The 24,938-nt window shown below is 41.8% G+C and overlaps 1 protein-coding gene across 4 annotated transcripts in view; it reads left to right on the top strand.

Annotated features, from left to right (window-relative positions):
- Positions 1-1,269: 1,269 nt before the first annotated feature.
- The window catches only part of LOC148013268 (uncharacterized), a 50,188-nt gene continuing 26,519 nt past the window's right edge, over positions 1,270-24,938 (top strand). Inside the window, exons 1-4 of one of the 4 annotated variants that reach the window (XM_087668292.1) lie at positions 1,270-1,578; positions 2,155-2,348; positions 2,480-2,819; positions 3,062-3,210. In XM_087668292.1, coding sequence (XP_087524418.1) covers positions 1,402-1,578; positions 2,155-2,348; positions 2,480-2,819; positions 3,062-3,175 — 825 coding nt within the window. In that variant the 5' untranslated portion in view covers positions 1,270-1,401 and the 3' untranslated portion in view covers positions 3,176-3,210. The remainder of the gene's footprint in view (positions 1,579-2,154; positions 2,349-2,479; positions 2,820-3,061; positions 3,211-24,938) is intronic. The other 3 variants (XR_015688903.1, XR_015688905.1, XR_015688904.1) reach the window with 3 other exon arrangements.

Raw genomic sequence — 24,938 nt, 5'->3', positions numbered from 1 at the left:
CACACACACACACACACACACACACACACACACACACACACACACACACACACACACACACACACACACACACACACACACACACACACACACGCGCGCGCGCGCGCGTGAGCATCTCAAACTTGTCCAAATTAATCTCTACAAGAAGATAACACCAAGAGTTAGAATAGACATAAATCTCTACTAAAAAATAGTACCTGGTAAAAAATACAAAGACAAAGGAGAGAGAGAGAGAGAGAGAGAGAGAGAGAGAGAGAGAGAGAGAGAGAGAGAGAGAGAGAGAGAGAGTGTGTGTGTGTGTGTGTGTGTGTGTGTGTTTGTGTGTACTTATGCAGTCTTGGCCAAAGTGATCTTTGTTAGAAGACAATAGCACGAGTTAAAAATAACTTTAAGCTCTACAAAAAAAAAGCCAGGAAGAAAACCATAAGACACACACAGAGAGAGAGAGAGAGAGAGAGAGAGAGAGAGAGAGAGAGAGAGAGAGAGAGAGAGAGAGAGAGAGAGAGAGAGAGAGAGAGAGAGAGAGAGAGAGAAGTACCTATATCTCAAGTCCAAAATGATATCTGCAAGAAGAAAACATTCAGATTCAAAAAAGACATAAAAACTTATCGAAGAAACAACATAAAAGACAAAATGTGGAGAGAGACTAGCACATGTATTTTTCTCAAAATCTATATGGAGAAGAAATTGCAGAGGTAAAGTGAGAGATCAAAACCATCATTATCCTCTCGACAGAGCTTCAATTGTAATGAAAATTCACCAGAATGGAGAAGAAAGGGAGAGTAATCAGCCCCTCAATTTTTGGGCAAAACTAATTTTGTGAGAGAGAAAAAAAAATTGAAAATTCACTAATAAAGGAGGGGGAAGTATGAGATCAGAGAAACTCAAAATTTGTGCACTATTTATTCACTCCTTTAAATCCCCTACTATACTTTTTTCTAATAAAAAACCCAAGATTTGGAGAGAGAAGATTCACCCTCCATGGATGTTAACATCCAACCTTCCTATTGGACAGTCCAAATGGCTACTTAACCAAGATGAATCCCTTGGTCATTGCACCATTGTAATAGCATATGTCATTATAGCTACTTACCTCCCCTTGTCATTGTACCATTGTAATAGCATATGTCATAATGGGCAATGCTAAGCATGCAAGGTGAGCGATTTTGATACTCACACAATGGTAGCCTGAGGCCTCTCCTTATAAGTTATGGGGTGTGATGAAGTGTTTAGAATCCGCAGAGTACATAAGAGTAGCTATCTACACTTAAAGAACTTAATACTTATGGGTAGAATGGTACCCGATGTACGTAGTGACTAGTCGAGCCAATAGACTCCAACCTATGCGTCGCAGAGACTGACAACGGCGGTCCCTTGTGTCCGCAGCGGCCATGATGCAGGATGAAGGGAACCTCGCTCCAGTTGGCCAGAGCTAAGATAGCTCGCCTCTTGATCCAATACGCCACTCAGAGAATCTCACAGACCATGTTGTGCCCCGTCGCCACTGCCAAAATCAGGGAATGGTGCCGCGCTTACGATCGCCTGCAAGTTGCAGCGATCGTGCTTCTTTATTTTCAGGTGCATTCATCGTCTTGATTATCTGAAGGATCAGCCTTCCGCTAGGCATTGCTCGATTCTTTTCATCTTTTTCATATGGAGTTTCTCCTCGGATGAAAGAACAACTATCTTGATATCTGACTGATGTGATACTGGAATTGCTTAATGTGAAAGTGTCTGCACATAAGCATCCGCCATGTCATTTATCCAAATCCATATGTTGAGGGCCCCTGGGTTACAAGATGCGCAGTGTTTGTTTGAAGTTTGGCAGCTATCTACATTAAGAGCAGCTAGAAGATGCATGTGCAGACTTTTGATACATGAGTTCTGCAACCGTTGGAGTTAAAGGACATGTACATATGCACGCATGTCACATGCGTGATGCCTGTGCACTTCCTCAACACACACACACACACACACACACACACACACACATACACACGTGTGCATGCACGCAGAGAGAGAGAGAGAGAGAGAGAGAGAGAGAGAGAGAGAGAGAGAGAGAGAGAGAGTCAAATATGCTACAAAGAAGAATTAAACAAAAGGTATTCTGTTATTTGGTTGCAGCAAGGCACTAATGTTGATCCCATTGTTTAGGTAGGGTGTGCCTTGATTGGCTCATTGGGTGCCTCCTACACAGGATTGTTACTGGCCAATCTGGTGATTGCCCTTTTTGCTTTAGTTGCAATCGAAAGTGGAAGCCAAACACTAGGAAGGACATATGCAGTTTTACTGTTTTGTGCACTTCTGCTCGACATTGTTTGGTTTATCCTATTTTCAGTTGAAATCAGGTACAACTCCCAAACTAGCTCTTTGTGATTTTGAAATGAGAGAGTTTTTGAAATGCTTGTTTCTGCGCGCTTATTTCTGATTATTGAAATGGAATTGTTCAGTGTTTCTGTAACCCTTTCTTTTTGTGCAGACAAATTTCTCTCCCTGTGGATGGTGGAAAGTTTACTGCCTTCTCTCTCCAACTAGTGCTGTGGATGCAAATAGCAGGATTTATTGTGCGGTTTCTGTCAGCCTTTTTGTGGCTACAAATGTACAGACTAGGTCTAAACTCGGGTTCAGCAGGTGTTTATCAGCCTCTTGAGCTAGAGGGAGGACTAAGCACCTTTGGCTACCCCAGTCCAGTTTCCAGCCCACATGTTACAGCTCTTCAATCTTCACTAAGTGATGAAGTCCTTGGTGGCTCTATCTACAACCCTGCTTATTATTCATCTTTATTTAGTCCACTGGACCAGTCATATTCTCTTAAGGAGGTCAGTACCTCCACGTTTCAAGTTTTGCTTATTTTGATTAGTCACAAGCATCCTTCCATTTCAGGTAGATTTTCTCAATTCTGCACAAAGCACTTTTTGGTTTCATGGAAGCTTGCCTGGCTACTTCAACTTGCAGCATTGCAGTCCTTTGGGACACAACTTGAGTAGTGCAGTGTAGTGAAACATGTGTTGCAAGTTCGCTTAAGGTCACTGTCCCATAGGATCATTTTTTATGCATGCAGAATGACAAGATTTTTCAGTGTAGCAGTCTGAGCATTGCCAAATCTTCCCTGCTGATGAGGACTTTAGCTGAGACACTATGGATGCTAAGAGAAACCACAATGAGCAAGCTGTAGGCAAACAATATCTTTCGACTCACATGCAAAATGAGGTAGTTGTGGACATAAGTCTCACTTGTTCATATGCTTGAGTAGCAAGATCTGGTGCATCATATATAAGGATTATTAATCTCAAAATGATAGCCCAATGGATTCATAACCATGAGTTATAAGGGTTCACGTCTCAATGGACTCATAGCCACGAGTTATAAAGGGTCAAGCCTTGCTCCTCCCCCCTTTATGATGATGAATAGGGATACTTGTATTACTTGTGGTCTTATTTATGTGACGTGTGGCTCTTGTCCATCTATGGTGAATGCCACCATCTGAGTCACTTGTTGCTTTGCCAAGTCACATCCTTTTCCATTGTCTAGAGGTCACATCCAGTGCCATTTTAAAAATCGAACGTCTTTCCTGGATCCAATGTTGGTTTTGGTTGATGGTGTAGCATGTGCAAGTAATGGCTTGTAGGTAGATGGTTCCATCTTATTACATGGTTGAACATCTAGAATGGCCACATAGCATTGGTTACTACCTTGGGTCACTTAGTTACTATGAGTAATGTGCCTTAGTCTAGGGTGAATGAGGAGTCTGAAGGGGATGACTTGGAGACTTGATTGTGTCAAATGTTGTGTGATCGCTATACTTGAATTCTAGGTCCATATGCAATTAGGTGTATTCATCAGGATGATGGGGTCTTGTAATATGTCGATGCCACTCCTTGTGACAAGTGTGACCTATCATGTTACTCTAGCTCAAGGGTGAGCCCATTTTGCTCTATGGTTGGGAGGTGAGATCGATGTCCATCCCCTTACATTCCTTGATTCTACACCAGTACAATTTGTGTTACTTTATGCATGCAGCATAGTTATCAAGGGTTTTTGAAACGGGAGGTATGAAATGGGTTTTATAGGTTTCATACAACTTTCGTAAAATGTTAGTAACAGGTTTCATTTGAGATGAAAAAAAAGTATGAAAGCTTTATATACGTATACTATATGACTCATGTGATGTATAAAACATAGATTGACATTATTAATTATTCGATACAATGCAAATGAGCATTCAAAATAGCATCAATATTTGCTTGCATCATGGTCCACTATTTGTGCCCCAACATCAACTTTAGTTGTAAAAGAAGCTATCAATATAGGCAATCATCATGGATAACAACTCAAAACAAAACTCTAGCAATCAATGCTAGTATCCATGTCAATGTGTTAAATAGATCCATGATAAATAATGATTATAAAATTCCCAAGACATTTAGGATATGGCATTTGTGAAAGTTTAAAATAGGTGTTTCATATGTTTATGAAACATGTAGATATGAAACGAGTTTCCTCACCTTGTGAAATAGGTTTCTTGGCAACTATGATATGTAGTGAACATAGGCATTTATTTGTAACAGAGCAACAACTTGCTCTTGTGAGGTGGTTTTAGTGCATAGATCATCGCAACACTCATAGGATTGTGATGATCCAAGCTTGATAGGTCTAACCTACTCTTTGGATATGACAATGACATGGGAAACACATGCTAGTAGGTGGTGCAAATGGTGAGAGCAGTCTTATGGTATACTTGTGTAGAGTAGTACACATTCGCTATTGCCTATGGATTGTAGAATCAATTGTGTGCAAACTCATGTTTAGAATGGTTCATGCTTGTTGCCATTGATAAGTATAGAATGAGGGAAATTATACATGGCACTTGTGTGCAGAATGGTTGATGCTTTGCTTCAATCTAATGAGTCTAGAATGGATTGTGTGCAAACTCCATCTTTTTGTTAGCAGTCATGTGCATCTTGTACAATCATCTTCTACTTGTGAATCTTGGTTTGAGTGAGACGAGGACATTAGGAACTCCAACATTTAATCAGTCAGCCATGCCATGTGATGGAGGATGCAGCTCTGTTTAGAGCATGCGTTTCTTTTTCAATTAGTTTTTGGGATGTTCACACTAGCCCATGGTATTTTCTAGCGTTTGCATTTCTTTTCCAATGGTGGTTGGAGGGTTTGTTCACACTTGATATGAGGCAATTGACATTTTTTGGAGGCTCTTGCATTTGTAGAGCTTACTATGTTTTGGTTTCTAGTGTGTTGCTCTTCCATTTCGAGCATCGACTTGATTTGTGTTTGTATCAATAGCAAGTCATTTTTGTGTTTTCAACACTTTTCTTCATGAGCCTCTGCTCTGATTAATGGTTATTGCGCTCAAGATTCATTGGATGGATGACACACATCGACACCTCTCTCAGTCCCCTCCCTCGAGTCATTGGTTGTGGAATAGCTTTGCCCTTGAGCATTTTGTACATTTTTTCTGTCATTTATATCATCGATTCATTCACTTGAAGGTTCTCTTTCTTCTGTTTGTGTTTGCGTTTTGCGTTTAGGATTTGCATTTATTACATTACTGGTTGAGTTACTATGTTTTAGCTGTGTTTATATTGTGTGTTTTCTCTATGCAAACCCTACCTTATCTTTACATGGTATGAGAGCTGGTGCTCTTTTAAAGAGTACTCAGTGGCTATTGTGGATAGCTTGGTTTTATGCAAGGTACATGAAGTTAGGAACAAAATGTAACTAATTCATGATGGCTCAAATAACTCTATCTTTGAATCTTTTGATGCCTCCTCTAGCTACTCCTTCAATGGAAACCCTAAGGAGACATTATGGTCTTGATTTGGAGGACAATGCTCCTTTTACTAACCTTTCTTGTAGGGATCACTTACTGAGGCTCAACTCTTCTTCGGCTCATGAGGACGTGAAATTTTGAGATGTTTAATCTTGCCAATAACATTTGATTAAGATATTAGTCAAATGTGCAAGGTTGTTTAGCACGTGTAATACGCATGGTAGTTATTTCATGGTAATAGGCCCAGGACCTTGAGGATGCAGTGGGTTCCAAAGGCAAAAGTTGTAATAAGTTATGTCTGACAGGTATTAAATGGTACCCGGTGTCAAATTTGGGCCTAGACTAATTTATTGGCTACTAATATCATTTTTGATGTTAGAGACTAGGTATTAATTAATTAATTAATGCCGATGTAAGGATCAATAATTGCTTAGGGATACTTGGAAGACAAATTGGCCCAACCAATTTAATTTTTGGTTGAAGAGATTACTTTTTTGAGCATTAGAATAATTATTAAAATAATTTTCAGAATAATATTTTAAAAATTAATTTAGTAAGCTGGATAATGTTGAAAAGTGGGATTAGAAGGTTGCCACTTGGCAAAACTTGCCCATGCAAGTGGGAAAAACGTTTTTAGGGGCTAGTGGAGTGTATTCCAACCATTGTGAGAGAGAAGGCTGTTAGAGAGCAAGGAGAGGTTGCTGATGTGATTCGCAGCTACTAGGGACCAGTCCTATAGCAAGTGACAGCAATTTGGAGCCCTCCAAGAGTAGGTGATAGTAGCCCAAGGCACCTTTTGGTGCAGGTGACATCAGATAGAAGGGGGCGACAATATTTTCGGTGGTTCTAACTTGTAGGTGATAGCTTGCATGGCTGTTTGAGTAGGGCGGCAGCAGTTTTTCAGTATTTCTTGCGATGAAACTCTGAAATTTCTCTCTTTGTAGCATTCTCTCTCATCGCCTAGCAATCTCTCAAGTTATTTTAGCATTTTCTATCATTTTGAGTAATCCGAGGAAGATATTTAAGTCAATCTCTATTGTAAACCCTAATTTCCAGAAATTAGGGTTTTGATAGTTGCCTTGGGATGCATGCTCAAAATTGAGGGCCTAGGACTTGAATTTCAATAGGTGAAATTAGGGAATTTCAGAGAGATTCAAGAGACTAGCCAACCAATATCAGATTTGGGGCTGAATTTGTCTTCCAAGGAGTAGGGTAAAGGCCAATCTCTAAGCAAAGCAAGGGGCAAATGATTTGGAGGCTTGCTTGTCAGTTGTTTTGATAGCAAGAGGCACTTGGATTAGCGGAGGAGATTAGAGGATCTTAGTTGTACTCCATTCATTTGCAAAGTAAGATAAAGAAATATTACAAAAAGGAGCGCCAATTTTGTGGCCAAGAGGTTGTCCATTGTCCAAGATTAGGTGGTAACATTTGCATTTTCAGTTTATGTGAATTTTATGCTTGCTGTAATTAGTGTTAACTTAGGTTATCACCACCCTATCTGAGAAGGAATGCTGGTTTCACTTCGTCTCATACTCCTTCACAAGGTGCATCTTAGTTGGAAGACTTTGTTGATGAGACTAATCACCTCTTAGTTGAGGAAAGGCTATCCACTTACGACATAAATGAAAGTTCAAACTCTTTACAACAATCGAGCCTAGTGGTAGGTTTGTACAATCCATTTTTGTGTGAGTTAGATTTTGTCTATACTGCTCCTATTATGCAAGAACCAACTATAAGTCACCATTGAGACCTAGATTGGTATTGGTATGGTTTTGAAGAAAACTCTATGTTCACAGATGTTGCATGGGTAATCCTTAATCCTCTATTTTATTTGAGTATGAGTTTGGTACTTCCCATTCACCTTTACAATTCTCACTCTTCCCTTCTACATTTACTTCACATTTAGATTTCTCTTCTTTCAATCTAGATCCTTACTTTAGATCTACCATAGTTATCCAGTCATAGCACATGTTGTCTTTGATGCACATCAAGGTTTTAGGTTATTACTAGACACTCAGAAGTATACTACTTTGCATCCTAGTACACCACTAGTGGGAATGCCACTCTTTAACACTGTCTTACACACACCTGTGAGTGTGTTGCTCTCTGTCCTTTGATCCTATTGTGTGGAGAATCCCTCTCGTATATTAAACTGCCCTCCTTGGTTTCTCTAATGCATGAATCCCCATCTTGTGTTAACGAGTCACCTTCTTCTTTGAAGGAAACAAGGAGTGGAAAGGAATCATTCTACATTTAGGCCTAATTCTACTATCCTCGATTAACCCTAATCATGGACCGTGTTATGATGCCGATAATAAGTCTCCTTTTTTGAAGGAAAAAGGAGCGATACACTCACACCCTCACAAAAACCCTCCTAGCACTTCTTGCCTAAAAAGAATAGGTTTTGTACATTATGCTTCAAACTAGGTCATGTAGATGATAATTGTTGCTCAAAGGCAAAGGGTCTTAGACCCACACCCAAAATCACCTCATTCCTAGCTAAGGGTCTTCTACCCACACCAAAGCTGAATCCAATCCGCATTCGTCAACTAACCTTAGCCCCTTCCGACTGTGGTAGTGCTACTCCAAATTGCCCAAGTATCACCTTGGAGAAGAAACTTTGCATACTCTTGGTTGACGACTTTTCTTCCACGAAGGACCACATCTTCAAAATGGAGGATATGGGGGATGAGCTTGCATGCTTCGGATAGACGATATCTTAAGAGGATATGGCCATGGTCCTTCTTACCCAATTGCCATCTCTTGAGTACGATGTGTTCTACACTAGCCTTTTGACATTGAGAGTACGTGAGACTCTTCTTTGGGAGGAGTTAGCCCCGCTTGTCTTGGAGCATGACGAGCATCTTATAGAGATAGGAGCCAACGGATTTAGCTCTACTAAAGCTTTTACTATAGGTACATTAGGGGGAAACAAGAAGACGAATAATAATAAGAAATAGGATGAGAAGAAGGATGAGAAAAAGTGTAAGCCCAAATGCCCACATTGTGGGACTGCCACTAATCTTGAGGAGAAGTGTCGGTAGAAGTACCTCCGTTTAAAGCCAAAGGATGGTTCGAAGGATTGAAGGCTAGCCCCTCTACCACGGAGTCTGTTTTTGTGGATCTATTTAAGGTGGAGGATATCGCTTTTACTTCTTCCACTGAGGAGAAGCTATGGCTCGTTGACAGTGGGGCCACTTGTTATATGGCTTACCGTGAGGATTGGCTTTAGGATCTCCATTCCAGAGGGGGTTTGGTCACCATTGGTGGGGATCATTCCCCTTCTGCCCAATTGTCAGGCCTTAGTAGAGCCAAAGTCCTTTATATTCCAGATTTAGGCTTTAACCTTATTTTTGTCCATGGTTTGACGCAGCTAGATACCCAAGTGGTCTTTATCCAGGTCTTAGGATGTTGTGATTGTTGAGGACTCTTCTATAGGTTCTATTGTTTGGACATGTACTTTGGAGAGTGGGCTTTATGAGCGCATAGCCCTTGCTACACGAACTTCTCAGGCTCCTTTTTCATACCCATTATGAGCACCTCCACTTTGATGCCATACAAAAGGATTCTTGGAAGAACTTAGTGGAGGGTCTCCCTAATTTTCCTCCTGTTTGCACATTATGTGCTAGTTGCTTACAAGGCAAGCAACATAAGCAGCCTTGTCCATAGGTTGCTTCATGGAGGGCTACTACACTGCTCGAGTTGGTTCACACCAACTTATGCAGACATATGGGCACGGCCTCCCTTGGGAGGGCCAAGTATTTGATGCTGATTCTTGATGATTTCAACAATTATACGTGGTTGTACAGTTATAAGTGGTGCAGCAATGGAAGCATAAACAACATGCTGAAATAAATTACTGAAACACAAGACGAGAAAGAAAGAAAGAATGAACACAAATACAGATGAGAACTCAGATGTATGCTCGGGAAACGGAATCCATATTGAACATGAGACAGTAGCATACAATAGTGGGTCACTGGTTGTGTGGGCACCTTGGCATCGGCTCCTTTCTCCCCAGAAGAATCCACAAATGATGGCTGAAGTACACCAGAGGAGGAGCCCCAACAATATATAGGCATAAAATGGGGGGAGCAATAAATGTAGTCGGCCAGCATTAAATGCTCCCCAGCCCTAAAAAGGGCACCAAAAAATGCTAGAAAAAATACTAGAAAAAAAGGCCACATCCTCTGCAGTAGCACAGACTTACACTTGAGAGCTGACTAATCTACTAACACCCTCTCTCAGATCAGCGGTGATCTGATACAATACAATAGTACAATGATGGGTAATAATAAACTATACAACATAGAATCACTAGAAGAACCATGGATATCCAAGCAGTGAGTGGCCAGCCCACCACCAAGATGCCTCGGAGAGTATCTAACATCGATGTCAATCATAACAACACCACCTGGAAATAGAGAAGAATCATAGCAGCTCTCTGTGTTATGTCACCTATGTCACTCAGGACATACCAATCTGCCAAACATGTCTCTGAACATGTGACCATGGAATCCCCGCTGTCGGCCACAACTGCCAAAGTGTCCCTTCATGTGGGCTCCAGACGAAAGCCTCTTGCTCTCTGTCAAGTAACCAGCCCATCATGAACCTGGATGTCAATCCTAGCTCCAGGATTTGTACATGCCAGAACACATCGGACGATGTGTTAGGGATGTCCCTCTCTGGATCTTGTGCATCTGTATAGACATATATTTGAGGCACGGCTGTCCCATCTCACCACCCTCTCACACTCCGTCTCTGGCACTGGAGAGTCGTGAGGGATGACCGCATCACCACCACTAGCAAGTAGTTCAAGAAGGGGCCACCAAGCCCTTTCCACGATTCGAAGAAGAGGATCCCTTCCGTGCCTTGGATTGCGCCTTGGCTGGAGGATTGGAATCGAAATCTGAGGCATATGATGACTTGTCGGAGGAGTTTGCATCCCACTTTGTCTTCTGCTCCTTTTTCTTCCTGGAAGCCACTAACTCTTTGCAGTCCTTCCTTAAATGACTGTTCTTTCCACAGTGGTAACATTGGGCCTTCAACTTCATCAACTTGGAACCCCTCTCTGAAGCTGCAAGAGCCTCACCTGAACCTCCATGGAGCGTATCATCAGGGGATGTACAAGGAGGAGCCATTTGGAGAGGATTGAGAAAAGAAGTAGAGAAAAGAAGGTATTTAGAGAGGGAACACAGCCAAAACACAACCAAAAACACAAAAAAATAAGAGTTCACATGCAATATAACCCAAAATCTGATGAAACTAAGCCAAAATCTGCTGCACAAAGTCAAACAATTAGTTCAAAACTGCCAGAAACAGCAAAAACGGCCTGTTCTGCCAGTCGCCTAGCCCAAAATAGTGCTGAAAACAGCAAAACACAAGCCGCACACTGCATAAACAGGTGTAGGGAACTGTCGCCAGCAGCCTGATGATGAAAACACAGGCAGCAGGAGGTGTTGGATAGGCAAGCGATGTAGATGCTGATCAAAACGCAAAGTATGGAAGCCAAAATCTGGTCGCAATCAGGTTGACAGCAGTTGCTAGGGCAGCAGAGGGGTAAATCAGTCCTGAAAGCAGCAATAAAACATAGCACAAGGTGTGCACAACCTGAAATCTGAAACCATGTTAGAAGTGGTGCAGCAATGGAAGCATAAACAACATGCTGAAATAAACAGCTGAAACACAAGACAAGAGAAAGAAGGAATGAGTGAACACAAATACAGATGAGAACTCAGATGTATGCTCGGGAAACGGAATCCATATCGAACACAAGACAGCAACATACAACAGTGAGTCATTGGCTACGTGGGCACCCTAGTACCGTCTCCTCTCTCCCTAGAAGAATCCACAAATGATGGCTGAAGTACACCAGAGGAGGAGGAGCCCTAGCAATATATAGGCATAAAATGGGGGGAGCAATAAATGTAGTCAGCCAGCATTAAATGCTCCCCAGCCCTAAAAAGGGCACCAAAAAATGCTAGAAAAAATACTACAAAAAAAGGCCATAGCCTCTGTAGCACAGCCACACACTTGAACTGACTAATCTGCTAACATGTACTTCTTGGTGTATAAGAGTGAGGCATACTTCAATTTCTGCGAGTGAAAGGTGTTTGTTGAAATGTAAATGTCTTTCAAGGTTCTAGGTGTATGAGTTGACTATGGCGGCAAGTTTTGTTGTAATGGTTTTTCTAAGTTTTGTAGGGATCATGGCATTTGGATGGAGTATTCGCATCCGAACTCACCATTAGAGGATGGTATGATGGACCATGCCAATCAGACCACGCTTGAGATAATTTGATTGATGTTGGAGCATCATAGTCTTCCTTGCCCCCTTTGGAGTGAGGTAGTTGCTACAACAATACATATCCGCAACTGATCTTTGACTTGCACATTATTGGACATGACTCCATATGAAACTTTCTTTGGAAAGAAGCCTTTTGTGTCCCACTTTTGCATCTTTGGGTGTGATGCTTATGTCCATGTAGACAAGAAGAAACAAGATGGTAAACTATTGACTTCGGTCTTCGTGACTTACAACCCGACAATGAAGGGCTATAGACTTTACAACCCTTCGATACGAAAGATTGGCTTTGATGAAGCTTTAGCCTTTGATGATCCCATTGATGGTGCTTCTTGTGCAGGTGGTTCTTCATCATTGATTGACCCACACCATCCCCCTGTCCCCCCTCCCCCCCGGGCCCAAATCACTGCACACATCCCATTATCTCCACCCCCTCCTTCTAGGTAGCGATTTAACCCTTGGACACCCGTTCTTCTTAGACTCCCTCCCCTCCCTCCCCTCCCTCCCCTCCCTCCCCCTCTGGCTCCTCTTCCATGCTTGATGGCTCCTTCTATTCCTTCTTCATTGAGGACTCTACTCCTTTTCCATCTCCTCAAGTGTCTTTCAGCGGACTTGAGCCGTCTGAGGAGGAGCCTTCTCTGATGAGGGGGTTGTACTTTTACCCAGTGGGGGGGGGTTTTTTTTCCCAGACAGGTGCACTATAGGTACTAGAGACCTCTCGGTCTCCCTTGGAGTAGGATGAACCTATTACCATTCCTTGGTGGTATTGACGGCTCAGGGAGGATTTAGGTGTTCTTCACTTTTCTATGATCTCTTTAGGCCCATATAGATTAGCTAGGATATGGGCCCAGAAGGACAGTTCACTCTTTTTTATGTCTCAAATTCTTCAGGATCATGACCCTACTATAGTTGATGAGGCTTTTGTATAGGATATATGGCATCGTGCTATGCAAGAGAAGCTCGATTCTATCGAGCGAAATTAGACTTGGGAGTTGGTTCTGCATCCATGAAAGTGGAAGGTGATTGGTGTGAATTGGGTCTTTAAGGCCAAGTACTTGGCTGATGGATTCTTGAATAAGCACAAACCTAGGCTTGTTGCCAAGGGATTTACATGGAGGGCAGGGTTGAATTATTCAGAAACTTTCACATCTATGGCTTGGATGTCTACTATTTGAGCTATCTTGGCTTTTGCAACCCATCATCGTTGGCTTGTCTTCAGATGGACATCAAGTTTGACTTTTTGAACGACATTCTAGAGAAGGAGATATATGTTTCATAGCCTCTTGGTTTTTTTGTGTAGGGGAAGGAGGATCATGTCTATTGATTGTAGAAGGCCCTCTATGGCTTGAAGCAAGCTCCTCAGGCTTAGCATTAGAGGATTGATCAATCTTCCTCATAGAGTGGCTTCCATCGCTAAGATCATGGCTCCAACCTTTATTACAAGGTTGTGGGTGACAGATATGTTTTAGTCATCTTGTATGTGGATGACTTGATTATCATAGGGAGTGACTCACAAAGCATGTATGACCAAGACTGAAACACAAAGTATCATGAGGACCTGTATTTTTGAAACCTCACTTAATATGTGGATTAATTTTTAATCACATGATTAAGTAAATGTTGCACATGTGAGGTATAATTGGGGTTAGAGTAAATTTACGAGCCTTGGACTCGAGAAAATCACAAGATGGCAAAGGCAAAAGTTGCTATAAGTTATGCTGCACAGGTACTTGGTGGTATTTGGTGCTAGTTGTTGGCCTAGGTTATTCATTTGGCCATAAGTGTCAGTTGATGACACTAGGGAAGTGGCGTTTAATGGTACCTAACGCCAATCTGATGGTCAAAGATGGCGCAGAGACACTTTGGAATGGAAGTTGCCTAGCCAATTTAATTATTGGTCAGTCAGATTATTTTTCAGGGCACTAAAATAATTATTAGATTAATTTTCAGTATTTAAAGATTGAAAATTAATATTTAATTATGGATAATGCTGGAAAAACCATTTGGAAAGGCTGTTACTTGTCAAAAATGCCCATGCAAGTTTGAAAAACGTCTTTAGAGATTGGAGAGAGCCATTTTTAGTGTATTTAGCTTGCAAGAGAGAGGGAGGAGATGCTGCTGGTCTGATTTGTAGCCATTGGAGGACCTTTTGAGGCAGCTAGGGGCAAGAGAAGACTAATCAACAGCAAGTGATAGCATCTATAGGCTGTTGAGACAGGGTAGCAGTAGGAAATGACTGATTTTCTTCAGATCTTTACATCTACAAGCTGTTGAGACAAGGCAGCAGTAGTAAATGATAGATTTTCTTTAGTTCTTTGCGAAGAAAGTTTGAATATTCTCTCTCCTTAGCATTCTCTCATATCTCCTAGCCTTACTACAGTCTTACTTGGAAGATCACAGCCTTGAGATCACCAAAGGTTGATAAATTTCAGATTTCTTTGCTATAAATCCTAACATGCAGCAGAAATTAGGGTTTAGCAGTAGCCTTGGGAAGCACGCTAGAAATTGGAAGCTCCAAGACTTGGATTTAAGAGGGCTGAAGTTGTTTTTAGCCTATTCAAGTGGAGGGACTAGCAAATCATTGAATTTGGGGCATTTTCCATCTCCATCAAAGCGGATGAAGGCCAATTGATTGCCCGAATCAAGGGGCAAATTAGATTGAAGACTTGCTGGTCATTTTAGACAAGGGGAGTTGGAATACCGAAAGGGATTGGGAGAATCCCATTGTACATCAACTTCTTCTTCAATTAAGTTAAATAAATACCGAAAGGTGTGCTAGTTTTGGGGCCAACAGGGTGTCCAATGTCCAAGATTATATTGTAAAGCATGCATTTCAGTTTTGTGAATTTGTTAATTGCTGCAAATAGTGCTTAATTAGGTTATTTATCACCCTATTCGAGGAGGAAGGCTGGTTACATAGACTCAAATAAAGACAAGCAAAACTCAAACCCTATACGTAGAATGCAAAACACAAAATACGAAAACTCAAAACTCAAACACAGAGATAAATGCAGGGAGAAGAAACTCTGAAGTGAATGAATGCTATAAATGAATGTAAGAGTGTATAGAATGCCCAAGGGTAGAGCAATGCGGTATCGGAGAGTGACGTCCATCGAAGACAGATCCCAAGTGTTGTGACTACCAGTTGGATTGTTTGAGTGTGGGAAATACCAAGACTGTAGAGTGTTAGGGAACTAAGGCAACATCAGGAGAGGTATTTGCTGATGTAGATGGCCTATTGGGTAGCAAAAACGCGGGTATTGCAGTAGTCGCCTAGTAGAAATAGTAGTAGCCTGTCACTTGGCACCGGATACTGAAAACGCAGGTTGATCATGTCGTATGATGATGCAATAGATGGAGACTTCCAAACAGTACACGATAGTTGAAAACAGGTTACCTAGGGTTAGATAGTTATGGGCTGCAGTCAATGATGGTTGGACAACAAATGGTAGGTGGTTGATAGTTGAAATCTGTACGATAGAGTGAGAAACCTGCACAAAAGGATGAGATTGAATGGTGGGCAGCCGGTCTATTTATAGATGTTGAAGGGTGCCTCAAAAACTTGGGGTTTTGGGGGACCATTGAAACTCTCTCGAACTGCGCACCAAATTTGGGTTTTTCATTAATTAAGCATACTTCGAGATTGTTTAAAAATGCTAATAAGTTGTAAAGCGTGTTTTAGCTCAATTCCCCCTCTTAGGCCCAGAACTGAGCCTATTAGGAAAGGCCGACGATGTTTACCCCAAGGTATCCCACCCCAAAGCAGCCAGGGCATCGGACAAAGGGTGCACATCTGCTGCCCAGTGGCCTACCAAGACTATCGAAGCGATGGTTATTTTACCAAGGGAGTCCGAGTAGTCACCCCAGAGAGAATAGAGTAGTAGACAATGGGTGCTTGTTGGCTGCCTAGTGGCCTACCAAGCCCTACAAAGGCGGATGGAATCACATTAAACTTTTTTGTTTTTTTTGGGTGAAAAGTCAATTTTCGGGGTGGTGGTCGATTAAGTAACAGTGACCTAGAAGACGAGAGTAGGGATGGTACACCCAACATATCACAAAACAGTACAAGCTTACCCAATCACTTGAGGATGTCAATGACAAGGAAAAGGTGAAGAAGTATCATGCGAAGAAAGATGGTGGTGTAAGCCATCGATGGAAACAACTTAGGATCCGTCTAGTGGTGCTTTGCACAATGAGATGCATAGTATGCTACATGTTGAAGAATGCTCATGTAGTAGGTGCCACTTGGATAATGTTCCTCCTGGGGAAATTGTTCACTTGCCCGTGCCCTAGTACAAAGATGATGAAATCATGCAATGCATAGGGGAAGGTACAATAGGAGGGGAAGGCTGATGTTGAAGATAAGTGTTGAAACTTGTAGAATACCAAGAAGGGTAGAAACCCCCTCTCAACCTGGATGTTGATGTTGAAGAAGGAAGAGGAGCCGGAGAATGTCGGTCTTCATGTGGTGCCAAGAACTATGTGGATGAAGATGATGAAGCATTCCTACTGGAAGAGCAAGGATAGAAGTCACCGCCATGATAGCATCCAAAGAGATGCTGCATGATCAGCCTCGAGAGGGTAAGCCTCCATGCTGGTAGAAGAGCGAAACTCCAAGTAGATGGAACCATGAAAGGAACGACACGCATCTCCTGTCTCTAGCCGAGGAAGGACTGGTGCAAGCCTGCATGTTAGCTTTACATTGAAATACAAGACCCTACAAAAGAGATTTAAAAATTTGTAAGTACCGATGTGAATAGTAAGATGCTCCAAAAAATAAAATTGAAAATAAAATAAAAGAAAACAAAGCTAAGTGCCATGCAATGAGTATGGAAGTATGTAGCAGAAGTCTTAAAAGAGAAAGGTTAAGTGTTTGGTCACCATCGCATATGGCAAGGTGAGGAAGTGGTCCTAGAAGGTATAGTGGATGCCCTAGAAATGGATGCGTAAAGTGCAATAGGTGAGTCACTAGCAAACCAATCAACCAATCTGTTAAGAGTAGTAAAGGAGATAGGTTGCTGAGACTGTCTGTGTGTCACATATCTAGTAGCCACTAGGGTAGATGGAGCATATGATGCAGCAGCGGGAGGTGTAGCCCCATTGGATTGGCCAGCTGGAGTGGAGGCAGTTGCAACAATTTGTGGTGGTTTTCTAGGAGGAAGACCTTGGGCCTTGGTACAATACTCCTCGTCCACATGGCCCGACCTTTGGTAGTATATGCAAAACCTATTTTTCTTAGAAATTGGTTTTGCTAAAGGTCATGCTTCTTTGGTTTTATTGGAGGAAGTGGTGTCACTCTTGTTTTGGCTTGCCTTTGCATCTTGCGAGTTTTTGCCATTGGTGGTTTTCCCTCCTGAAGAAGAGACAACCAACCCTAGCCCCTCTGAATGGATGGGTGTGGAGGACTTATTGTGGACTTGATCATGTATTTGTTAGGTAACTTTTTCAAGAAGAACGTGACTTGGTTGTCATCTAACTTTGGCCAACTTGACTTTTAGATCATTCCCTTCCTTAATGGAAAACTCTTGAAGCTCAAAATTGAGATTGATACATTGAGTGCGACCTCATGCCGCATATCCAACACTCAGATGTGAGGGGAAAATGCTGTAATTTAGAGTGGAACTCAAGAAGCAACCCTTGCATTAACTCAACATTGGCTGTGGCATTGTAGGCTCTCCAACGAATGTGATTAGGATGAGCTAATGGAGGGCCCATTGGTATCAATGACGAGGTTCCAAAGTCCGTGAGATTCAAGTACTTGTTGCATGAAGTTTGGCCAAGTTGTGAAATTCGACATGTTAAAACGAGTCTTATCCGTGAAGGCATTCTTGGCCGTTGCAACAGGAGTGGTAGTTCTAGGAGATGTGGGGGTAGGGTGAATAGGGGGGATAAGGTGGAGGAGTGGAGTACACTTGGGAAGGAATGCTAGAGTGCCCACCATGTATACGATAAGTGTGCATAGCGGATCCAAATGTGGGAATGGGTGAACTGGGGGGGGGGGGCATGGTAACCACTTGAGAAGCCCATGGGGGCATGGTAACCACCTGAGAAGCCCATGGTGGAGAGATAGGGGTGTGGGAAGCAAAGGATGGAAATCCTTACGTAGGAGAGGCCCAAGGGATGTGGGACGACAATCCATATATAGAGGATGGATATGCTTGCATTTGAAAGGTTGTGTCGGGGGTTTGTGAGTGTCCGAGGGTAGTGAGAGGGATGCCCATTACACTTGTCCCAGAGTGGAAGGATGTGGTGAAGTGGGGGTATGTGGGAGGTATAATGTTAAAGAGTGGTGTTCCCTCTAATGATGCACGAAGAGGTGGAGTGACTGGAGGGTAGGTAGATGGTGGAAGGGAGAATGAGAAGGTGTTAGGAGCGGAGATGGAAGATCCAACCCTTAGTGTGCTTTGAGCAGAAGTGGAATGTAATCCAAGATTTTGGAATGAAGATGTGAGTAGATCAGAATGTGAGAAGATAGTGGAGGGATGGAAGGGAGTTGAGAAGTGTGGTTTACTTGCTTAAATGAAAAAATGGTAGAGACATACCTGATGAAGGGTATCTGCTTCAAGAGCCTCTATTAAAGTTAACATACTGAAAACCATCCAGTTCCTGTACGCCAAAAGGAGAAACAAGAGAGGGTTTTGGCTCATATGACTCAAAAGGGTTATATGAACATGACATAAGGCCTGGTTGAGATAAAGGAGATGGATCGCAAGACGCATCGAATGTCATGGTCCCTCCAATATTAGAGATGGCCAGTCTCACCAATCGGTCCAGATGAAGTAGTAGCACTCGTTGGAGGAGTGTAAACCGAACTATACGTGATGCGCAAGTAATCAAACTCTTCATCTATAATATAACCAAAAAGAGAAGAAGAAGATGGTAAAGGTGAAGGTGTGTCTACCTCCTCCTCGAAACCATAATGCCTTCTCAAAGCCTCTAATGATGGAGAAGTTTGATAGAGCTTCATAGAATTCGAAGAAGTTGCTTGAGACATTATGAGTCAAAATCGAGTCAAGTGCGAGTCTTACACAAAGGCTAGCCTCCGCAATCACTGCAAGATACTTTTTAGAAGAGCATTGGCTCTAATACCATGTGAAGATATGCTAGGGTTTGCATTGAGGAAAAACAACATGTACGATCAAGATTGAAACACGAAGACTTAGACAGAGACAAGCAAAACTCAAATCCTAAACACAAAACGCAAAAACTCAAAACTCAAACACAAAGATAAACATAGAGAGAAAAAACTTTGAAGTGAACGAATGCTATAGACGAACGTAAGAGTGTACAGAATGCCTAAGGGTAGAGTAATGCAGTATCGGAGAGAGACATCCATCGGAGATGGATCCGAAGTGCTGTGACCACTAGTTGGAGTGTTGGAGTGCGGGAAACACCAAATGCTGATCACCAAAGTGTTAGGGAACGTAGGTGACAATAGGAGAGGCGTTTGCTGATGCAGACGGTCTACTGGACAACAAAAACGTAGGTACTACAGTAGTTGCCTGGTAGGAGACATGGCTGTAGCTTGTTGCCTGGCATTAGATGCTGAAAACACAGGTTGATCAGGTGCCATGATGATGCAGCAGATGGAGACCTCCAAACAGCATGGCGATGGCTGAAAACAGGCCGGCTAGGGCTGGATAGTCATGGGCTGTAGTCAGTGATGGCAGGACAGCAGATGGTAGGTGGCCGATGGTTGAAATCTGCATGGTAGAGTGAGAAACCTGCAGAAAAGGATAAGGTAGAATGGTGGGCAGCCTGTCTATTTATAGATGTTGAAGGGTGTCCCAAAAAATTAGGGTTTTGGGGGACCACTGAATTCTCTCGAACCGCGCACCAACGCTTCTATGCTTCATCACACCAGGTTGTTGGGTCTTCAAACACTCACTTCCATGATTTGAGAGGGGTTGTTAGCTTGCTATTTTATTCTGTCAATCTGTTAGCTCTTGGTTGTGAGTTCCGTCAGAATTTGATGGAGAGAGAGGAGCTGACTGTGTTTGTCATTCAGTTTTGTGTGCAGTTCATCCCCTGGATCAGCCCTGTTTGACATTGATCAGCTTCAGATTGCAGCGATTCTGCCCAGCAGCCGCAATGCCATCATCCTTACTGCCCAGATGGCAGCCAACTGCATTAAATGCAGTTGGCCAGCTGGCAGCAGTTAGCTAGTTGCTTGTCGGCCAGTTTTGGCATATTTTGGCTATTTATTAGCCACTGTTTGGCTGGGGCAGATTATTCTCTTCTTCTTTTGCAAGCTTTTGACCGTGAGAGTCAAATTGGTGTCCGTGGATGCATTTTGGAGCAGGAATTGCAGCTAAAATTTGGGGCTTTCTCATGTAACTGATATATTAGCCCGTGATACGGCTGCAATTTCTTGTGGTGTGCTGTAGCACAACATTTTGTACCTTTGAAAATTAATTTGCGGATCTGAAATTTCTGCAATTACTTAAATTTTCATTGCTGGTTGGTACTTCTTTGTATTGTGGTCATTTGTGTGACATTCAGGCTTACATTTTTGACCTTTGTGTCACCTTTGAGCTGTAAATCATGGCTGGTAGTAGTGATAGCAGCAATCTTTTGCACATTAAAAAGCTTGAGGGTGCACACAACTTTGCTATACGGCAGAAGCAGTGCTATAATGTCTTGCTGTAGAAGAAATAGGTGAAACCCATCAAAACAAAAGGAGTAAAACTAGCAACCATGGATCAAGAGGAGTGGGATGATTTAGATGAGCTTGCACGCTCTACCATAGAGCTTGCAATGTTAGACACTTTGCTTTTCAACATCAAGAAATTGAAATCTACCTATGATGTGGCAAAGACTTGAGGAGTCGTATGCTCAAAAAAATACAACCAACAAGGTTTATTGGTTGAAAAAATTGATGGACCTTCATATGAAGGTACAGCCATGTCTGCACATTTGAATGAGTTTAACTCTATCTTTAGCTAGTTGATTGCCTTGGAATTTCACATTAATGAGGAGTTCAAGGCAACAATTTGCTATGTACCTTGCCTGAAAGTTGGGACACTTTTAGGACAACGATGAGTAACTCGAATGCTATGCTGTTATATTCAGATGTGGAGAGCTCTTTACTCATGGAAGAGCTCAATAGGCAAAATATTTCAGCAAATAAGTCTTCCAATGCACTGCATACTAGAGGTAGATTCCAGTAGAAGGGGAACTCTAACAACAAAGTATGCAACAAGTCTCGTGGAAAAAATGTGGAGTGCCATCATTGGGGCAAAAAATGGCATTTCAAGTGGGATTGCTTTAAGTGGAAGAAAGAAAAGAGCAAAGGCAAAAACAACACTGATGATAACAAAAAGGACAATCAACATACAAATGAGAGCAATGTGAAGATAGAGGAAGTCAATGTAGTTAGTCACAAGAGAGATAGCGGCAGTGATGTACTCTTTGCTTCTTCTTTTAGTGCATAGTCATTGATTGCAGATTTTGATGATGATATGTATATCTGGATTCTTGATTCAGGTGCATCATTCCATGTAACACTACACCACGAGTGGCTCTCTAACTACATTGGTGGTAGACATGGTGTTATCTACTTGGGGGACAATTATGCATGTGACATTGTAGAGATTGGTAGTGCGCAGTTGGCATTCAGCATGGTTCAGTGTTCACTTTGCATAATGTGAGGCATGTACCCTAGCTCAAGAAGAGCTTAATAAGCACATGGCATTTAGATGATGAAGGCTATCATACCACTTTTGGAAACAACAAATGGAAAATATATAAGGACTCTAGAATTGTTGCTAAAGGCTCTAAAAGTGATAGTCTGTATCCATTGTATGTATCTAGTGTGCGAAATCATGTTGTTGCCATAATCGAGCAGCCAAGTGTGTCTTTGTGGCATAGTTGGTTGGGAGATACGAGTAAACATGGAATGAAAGCGCTTTCTCATTTGGGTTATTTGTCGTTTTTGAGGTATGTTGATTTTGACCATCGTGATCATTGTATTTATGGCAAGCATGCTCAAGCATCATATAAAAAGTCTCTTTCACTAAAATCTTCAACCTTAGAGTTGGTACATTTAGATGTATGTCAGATGCCAGGGTTGTCTTTAGGGGGAAAGAAATATTTTATCACCTTTGTTGATGCCACACGCAAAGTATGGGTTTATTAGATTGGTCGTAAAGACGAGGCCTTGGATAAGTTTAAAAAATTCTTGGCACTTGCTGAAAATATAAGCAGCAAGATGGAAAGTATCTTCGCTCTGACAATGGTGGGGAATATGTCTCTAAAGCCTTTTAGGCTTTTTGTGACAGCAAAGGGATAAAAAGGGAGCTTATTGCTCCTTATAATCCGACCCAAAATGTGTTGCAAAGTATATGAATAGGACTATTCAGGAGAAGGTCCGTACCATGCTGTCTCATACTGCATTACCTCATGGATTTTGGGTAGAAGTTGTTATGACAGTTGCACACTTGGTAAATCGGTCACCAAACAGGTCTTTGGAGGGGAGAGTTCCTCAAGAAGTGTGGTCGGGCAAGCCACCTTTGTATATACACTCGAGAGTGTTTGGTTGCGAGGCATTTATGCATATACGCAAAGAACAACGCAACAAATTGGAGCCAGAGTCCTGTAAATGCATTTTCCTAGGATATGGTGACAAGGGAGAAATGGGGTATAAGTTATGGGATTCCGAAAAAAGGAAAATTGTATGCAGCAATGATGTAATCTTTCGGGGGGATCGCATGCATAAATAGTTCGAAAAGACAAAAGTGAAAAGGGTTGTGTTTTGGGAAGAAATACTTGTAGTAGGATAGCAAAGAGGGCCCACCGTACAGCAGCAAATACCTGTTGTAAATGACTCTATAAATGCAGGGAATGATGTTGAAATTGATTAGCAAGAAATTGGCCATGATATACCAAAGTTTCAACAAGAAAATATGTCTTTGGAACAGTCGGAACAAGTATTATACCATACTGAACCTTTGGAATAGCAAGCTGTTGATGTAAATTTGCAGGTTGAATAGCCAAGAAACACTGATCATTGGATTTGTGATTGACCAAAAATACCAAACAGCAAGATAGGCTTGTTTCTGGTGCGAATTATGTTGCTGATTATGTCATGTTGACAGATTGTGGTAAACTGTCATGCTTCAAGGAAGCAATGGATAGAAAGGACAGCAAGAAATGGCATAAAGCTATGCTATCAGAGATGGAATCTCTAAAGAAAAATGGTACTTGGGATTTGGTGCATTTGCCTAAGGGGCAGAAAATCCTACCATGCAAATGGGTTTACAAAATGAAGGTTGCCTCTAGTTTCTCGCAAAAGTATAAAGCACGGTTGGTTGCCAAAGGGTACAAGCAAAAACACGGGATTGACTTTGATGAGATCTTTTCTTCTATAGTCAAAATGACTACTTTATGAACTATATTGGGTTTGGTTGCATGTGAGGATATGGAGCTCATATAGATGGATGTAAAGATTGCTTTCTTACATGGTGATGAGGATATATATATATATATATATATTACATATCATCTTTTCTTGCCCCTTAGCCACAAAACCTTCTGGTTGTTACATACATACATACATATACCTTCTAGTTGTTACATACATACATACATACATACATACATGCATGTATGTATGTATGTATGTATGTAACAACCAGAAGGTTTTGTGGCTAAGGGGCAAGAAAAGATGACATGTAAACTCAACAAAAGCTTGTATGGGCTGAAACAGGCACCGTTGAATGATATCATAAGTTTCATACATTCATGTAATCTCAAGGTTTTCAAAGAAGTCAAGTGGATCATTGCTTGTATACCAAGAAGGCAACATATGGCAGGCTTATTATATTGATTTTGTATGTGGATGACATGCTGATTGGTGGTAGGGATGCTCATGTGTTAGACACATTGAAGCAGGACCTACATAGCAGCTTTGATATGAAGGATCTTGGTGAAGCCAATCATATTCTTAGCATGCGTATACTCAAAGACAAATTGAAAGGCCTTTTTTATCTGTTACATCAAGAGTATGTATCCAAGATTTTGCAACGTTTTAATATGGAGAGGGGGAAAGCAATTGGTGTACCATTACCTTCATATGTGAAACTTAGTGCAAAGGACAGCCCTACATCTGATGATGAAAAGGTTGAAATGGCTAGGATTCCATATTATTCAGTTGTGGGTAGCTTGATGTATGCTATGGTTGCTATACGTCTTGATATAGCATTTGCGGTGGGAGTGGTTAGCAATGAAAGGTATGGTATCATGAGATATCTTAAGGGCACAAAGGATGTGTGCATTTGCTTTGGAAAGCAGAAAGTATTTGTTGTTGGCGTTATGGATATAGACTATGTTGGTTATGTTGATTGCAAGAAGTCTACCTTAGGGTATGTATTCAGTTTCACAGGGGGAGCAATTTCTCGGATCTTTAGGCTACAGAAGTATGTTGCATTGTCTCCAATAGAGGCAGAGTATGTGGCTGCCACCGAGGCATACAAGGAGGCTTTATGGCTTTCACACGTGGTGGGAGAGCTTAGCATTATTGAGACTCCTGTCCTCCACTGTGATAGTTAGAGTGCTATCATGCTAGCGCAAAATCTCGTCTTTTATGCAAAGATGAAGCACATACAGGTAAAGTATCACTTTATCAGGGATATACTGCACAACAAAAGCATGAGCTTATCAAAGTACATATAGATGATAATCGTGCAGATCTGCTCACGAAGGGACTTCTAGCAGAGCGGTTTGCTCATTGCTGCAACAAATGATGGCATGAGCTTGTCAAAGTACATACAGAAGATAATCCTGTAGATTTGCTCATGAAGGGACTTCTAGCAGAGCGGTTTGCTCATTGCTGCGACAAATGAT

The sequence above is a fragment of the Lygodium microphyllum genome, chromosome 26, assembly GCF_053477565.2.
Source record: "Lygodium microphyllum isolate KBCC chromosome 26, Lygodium_microphyllum_v1.1.10, whole genome shotgun sequence".
Taxonomy (NCBI): Eukaryota; Viridiplantae; Streptophyta; class Polypodiopsida; order Schizaeales; family Lygodiaceae; genus Lygodium; species Lygodium microphyllum.
Note: the sequence above shows the minus strand (reverse complement) of the source record. Positions and strands in the feature narration are given on the sequence as shown.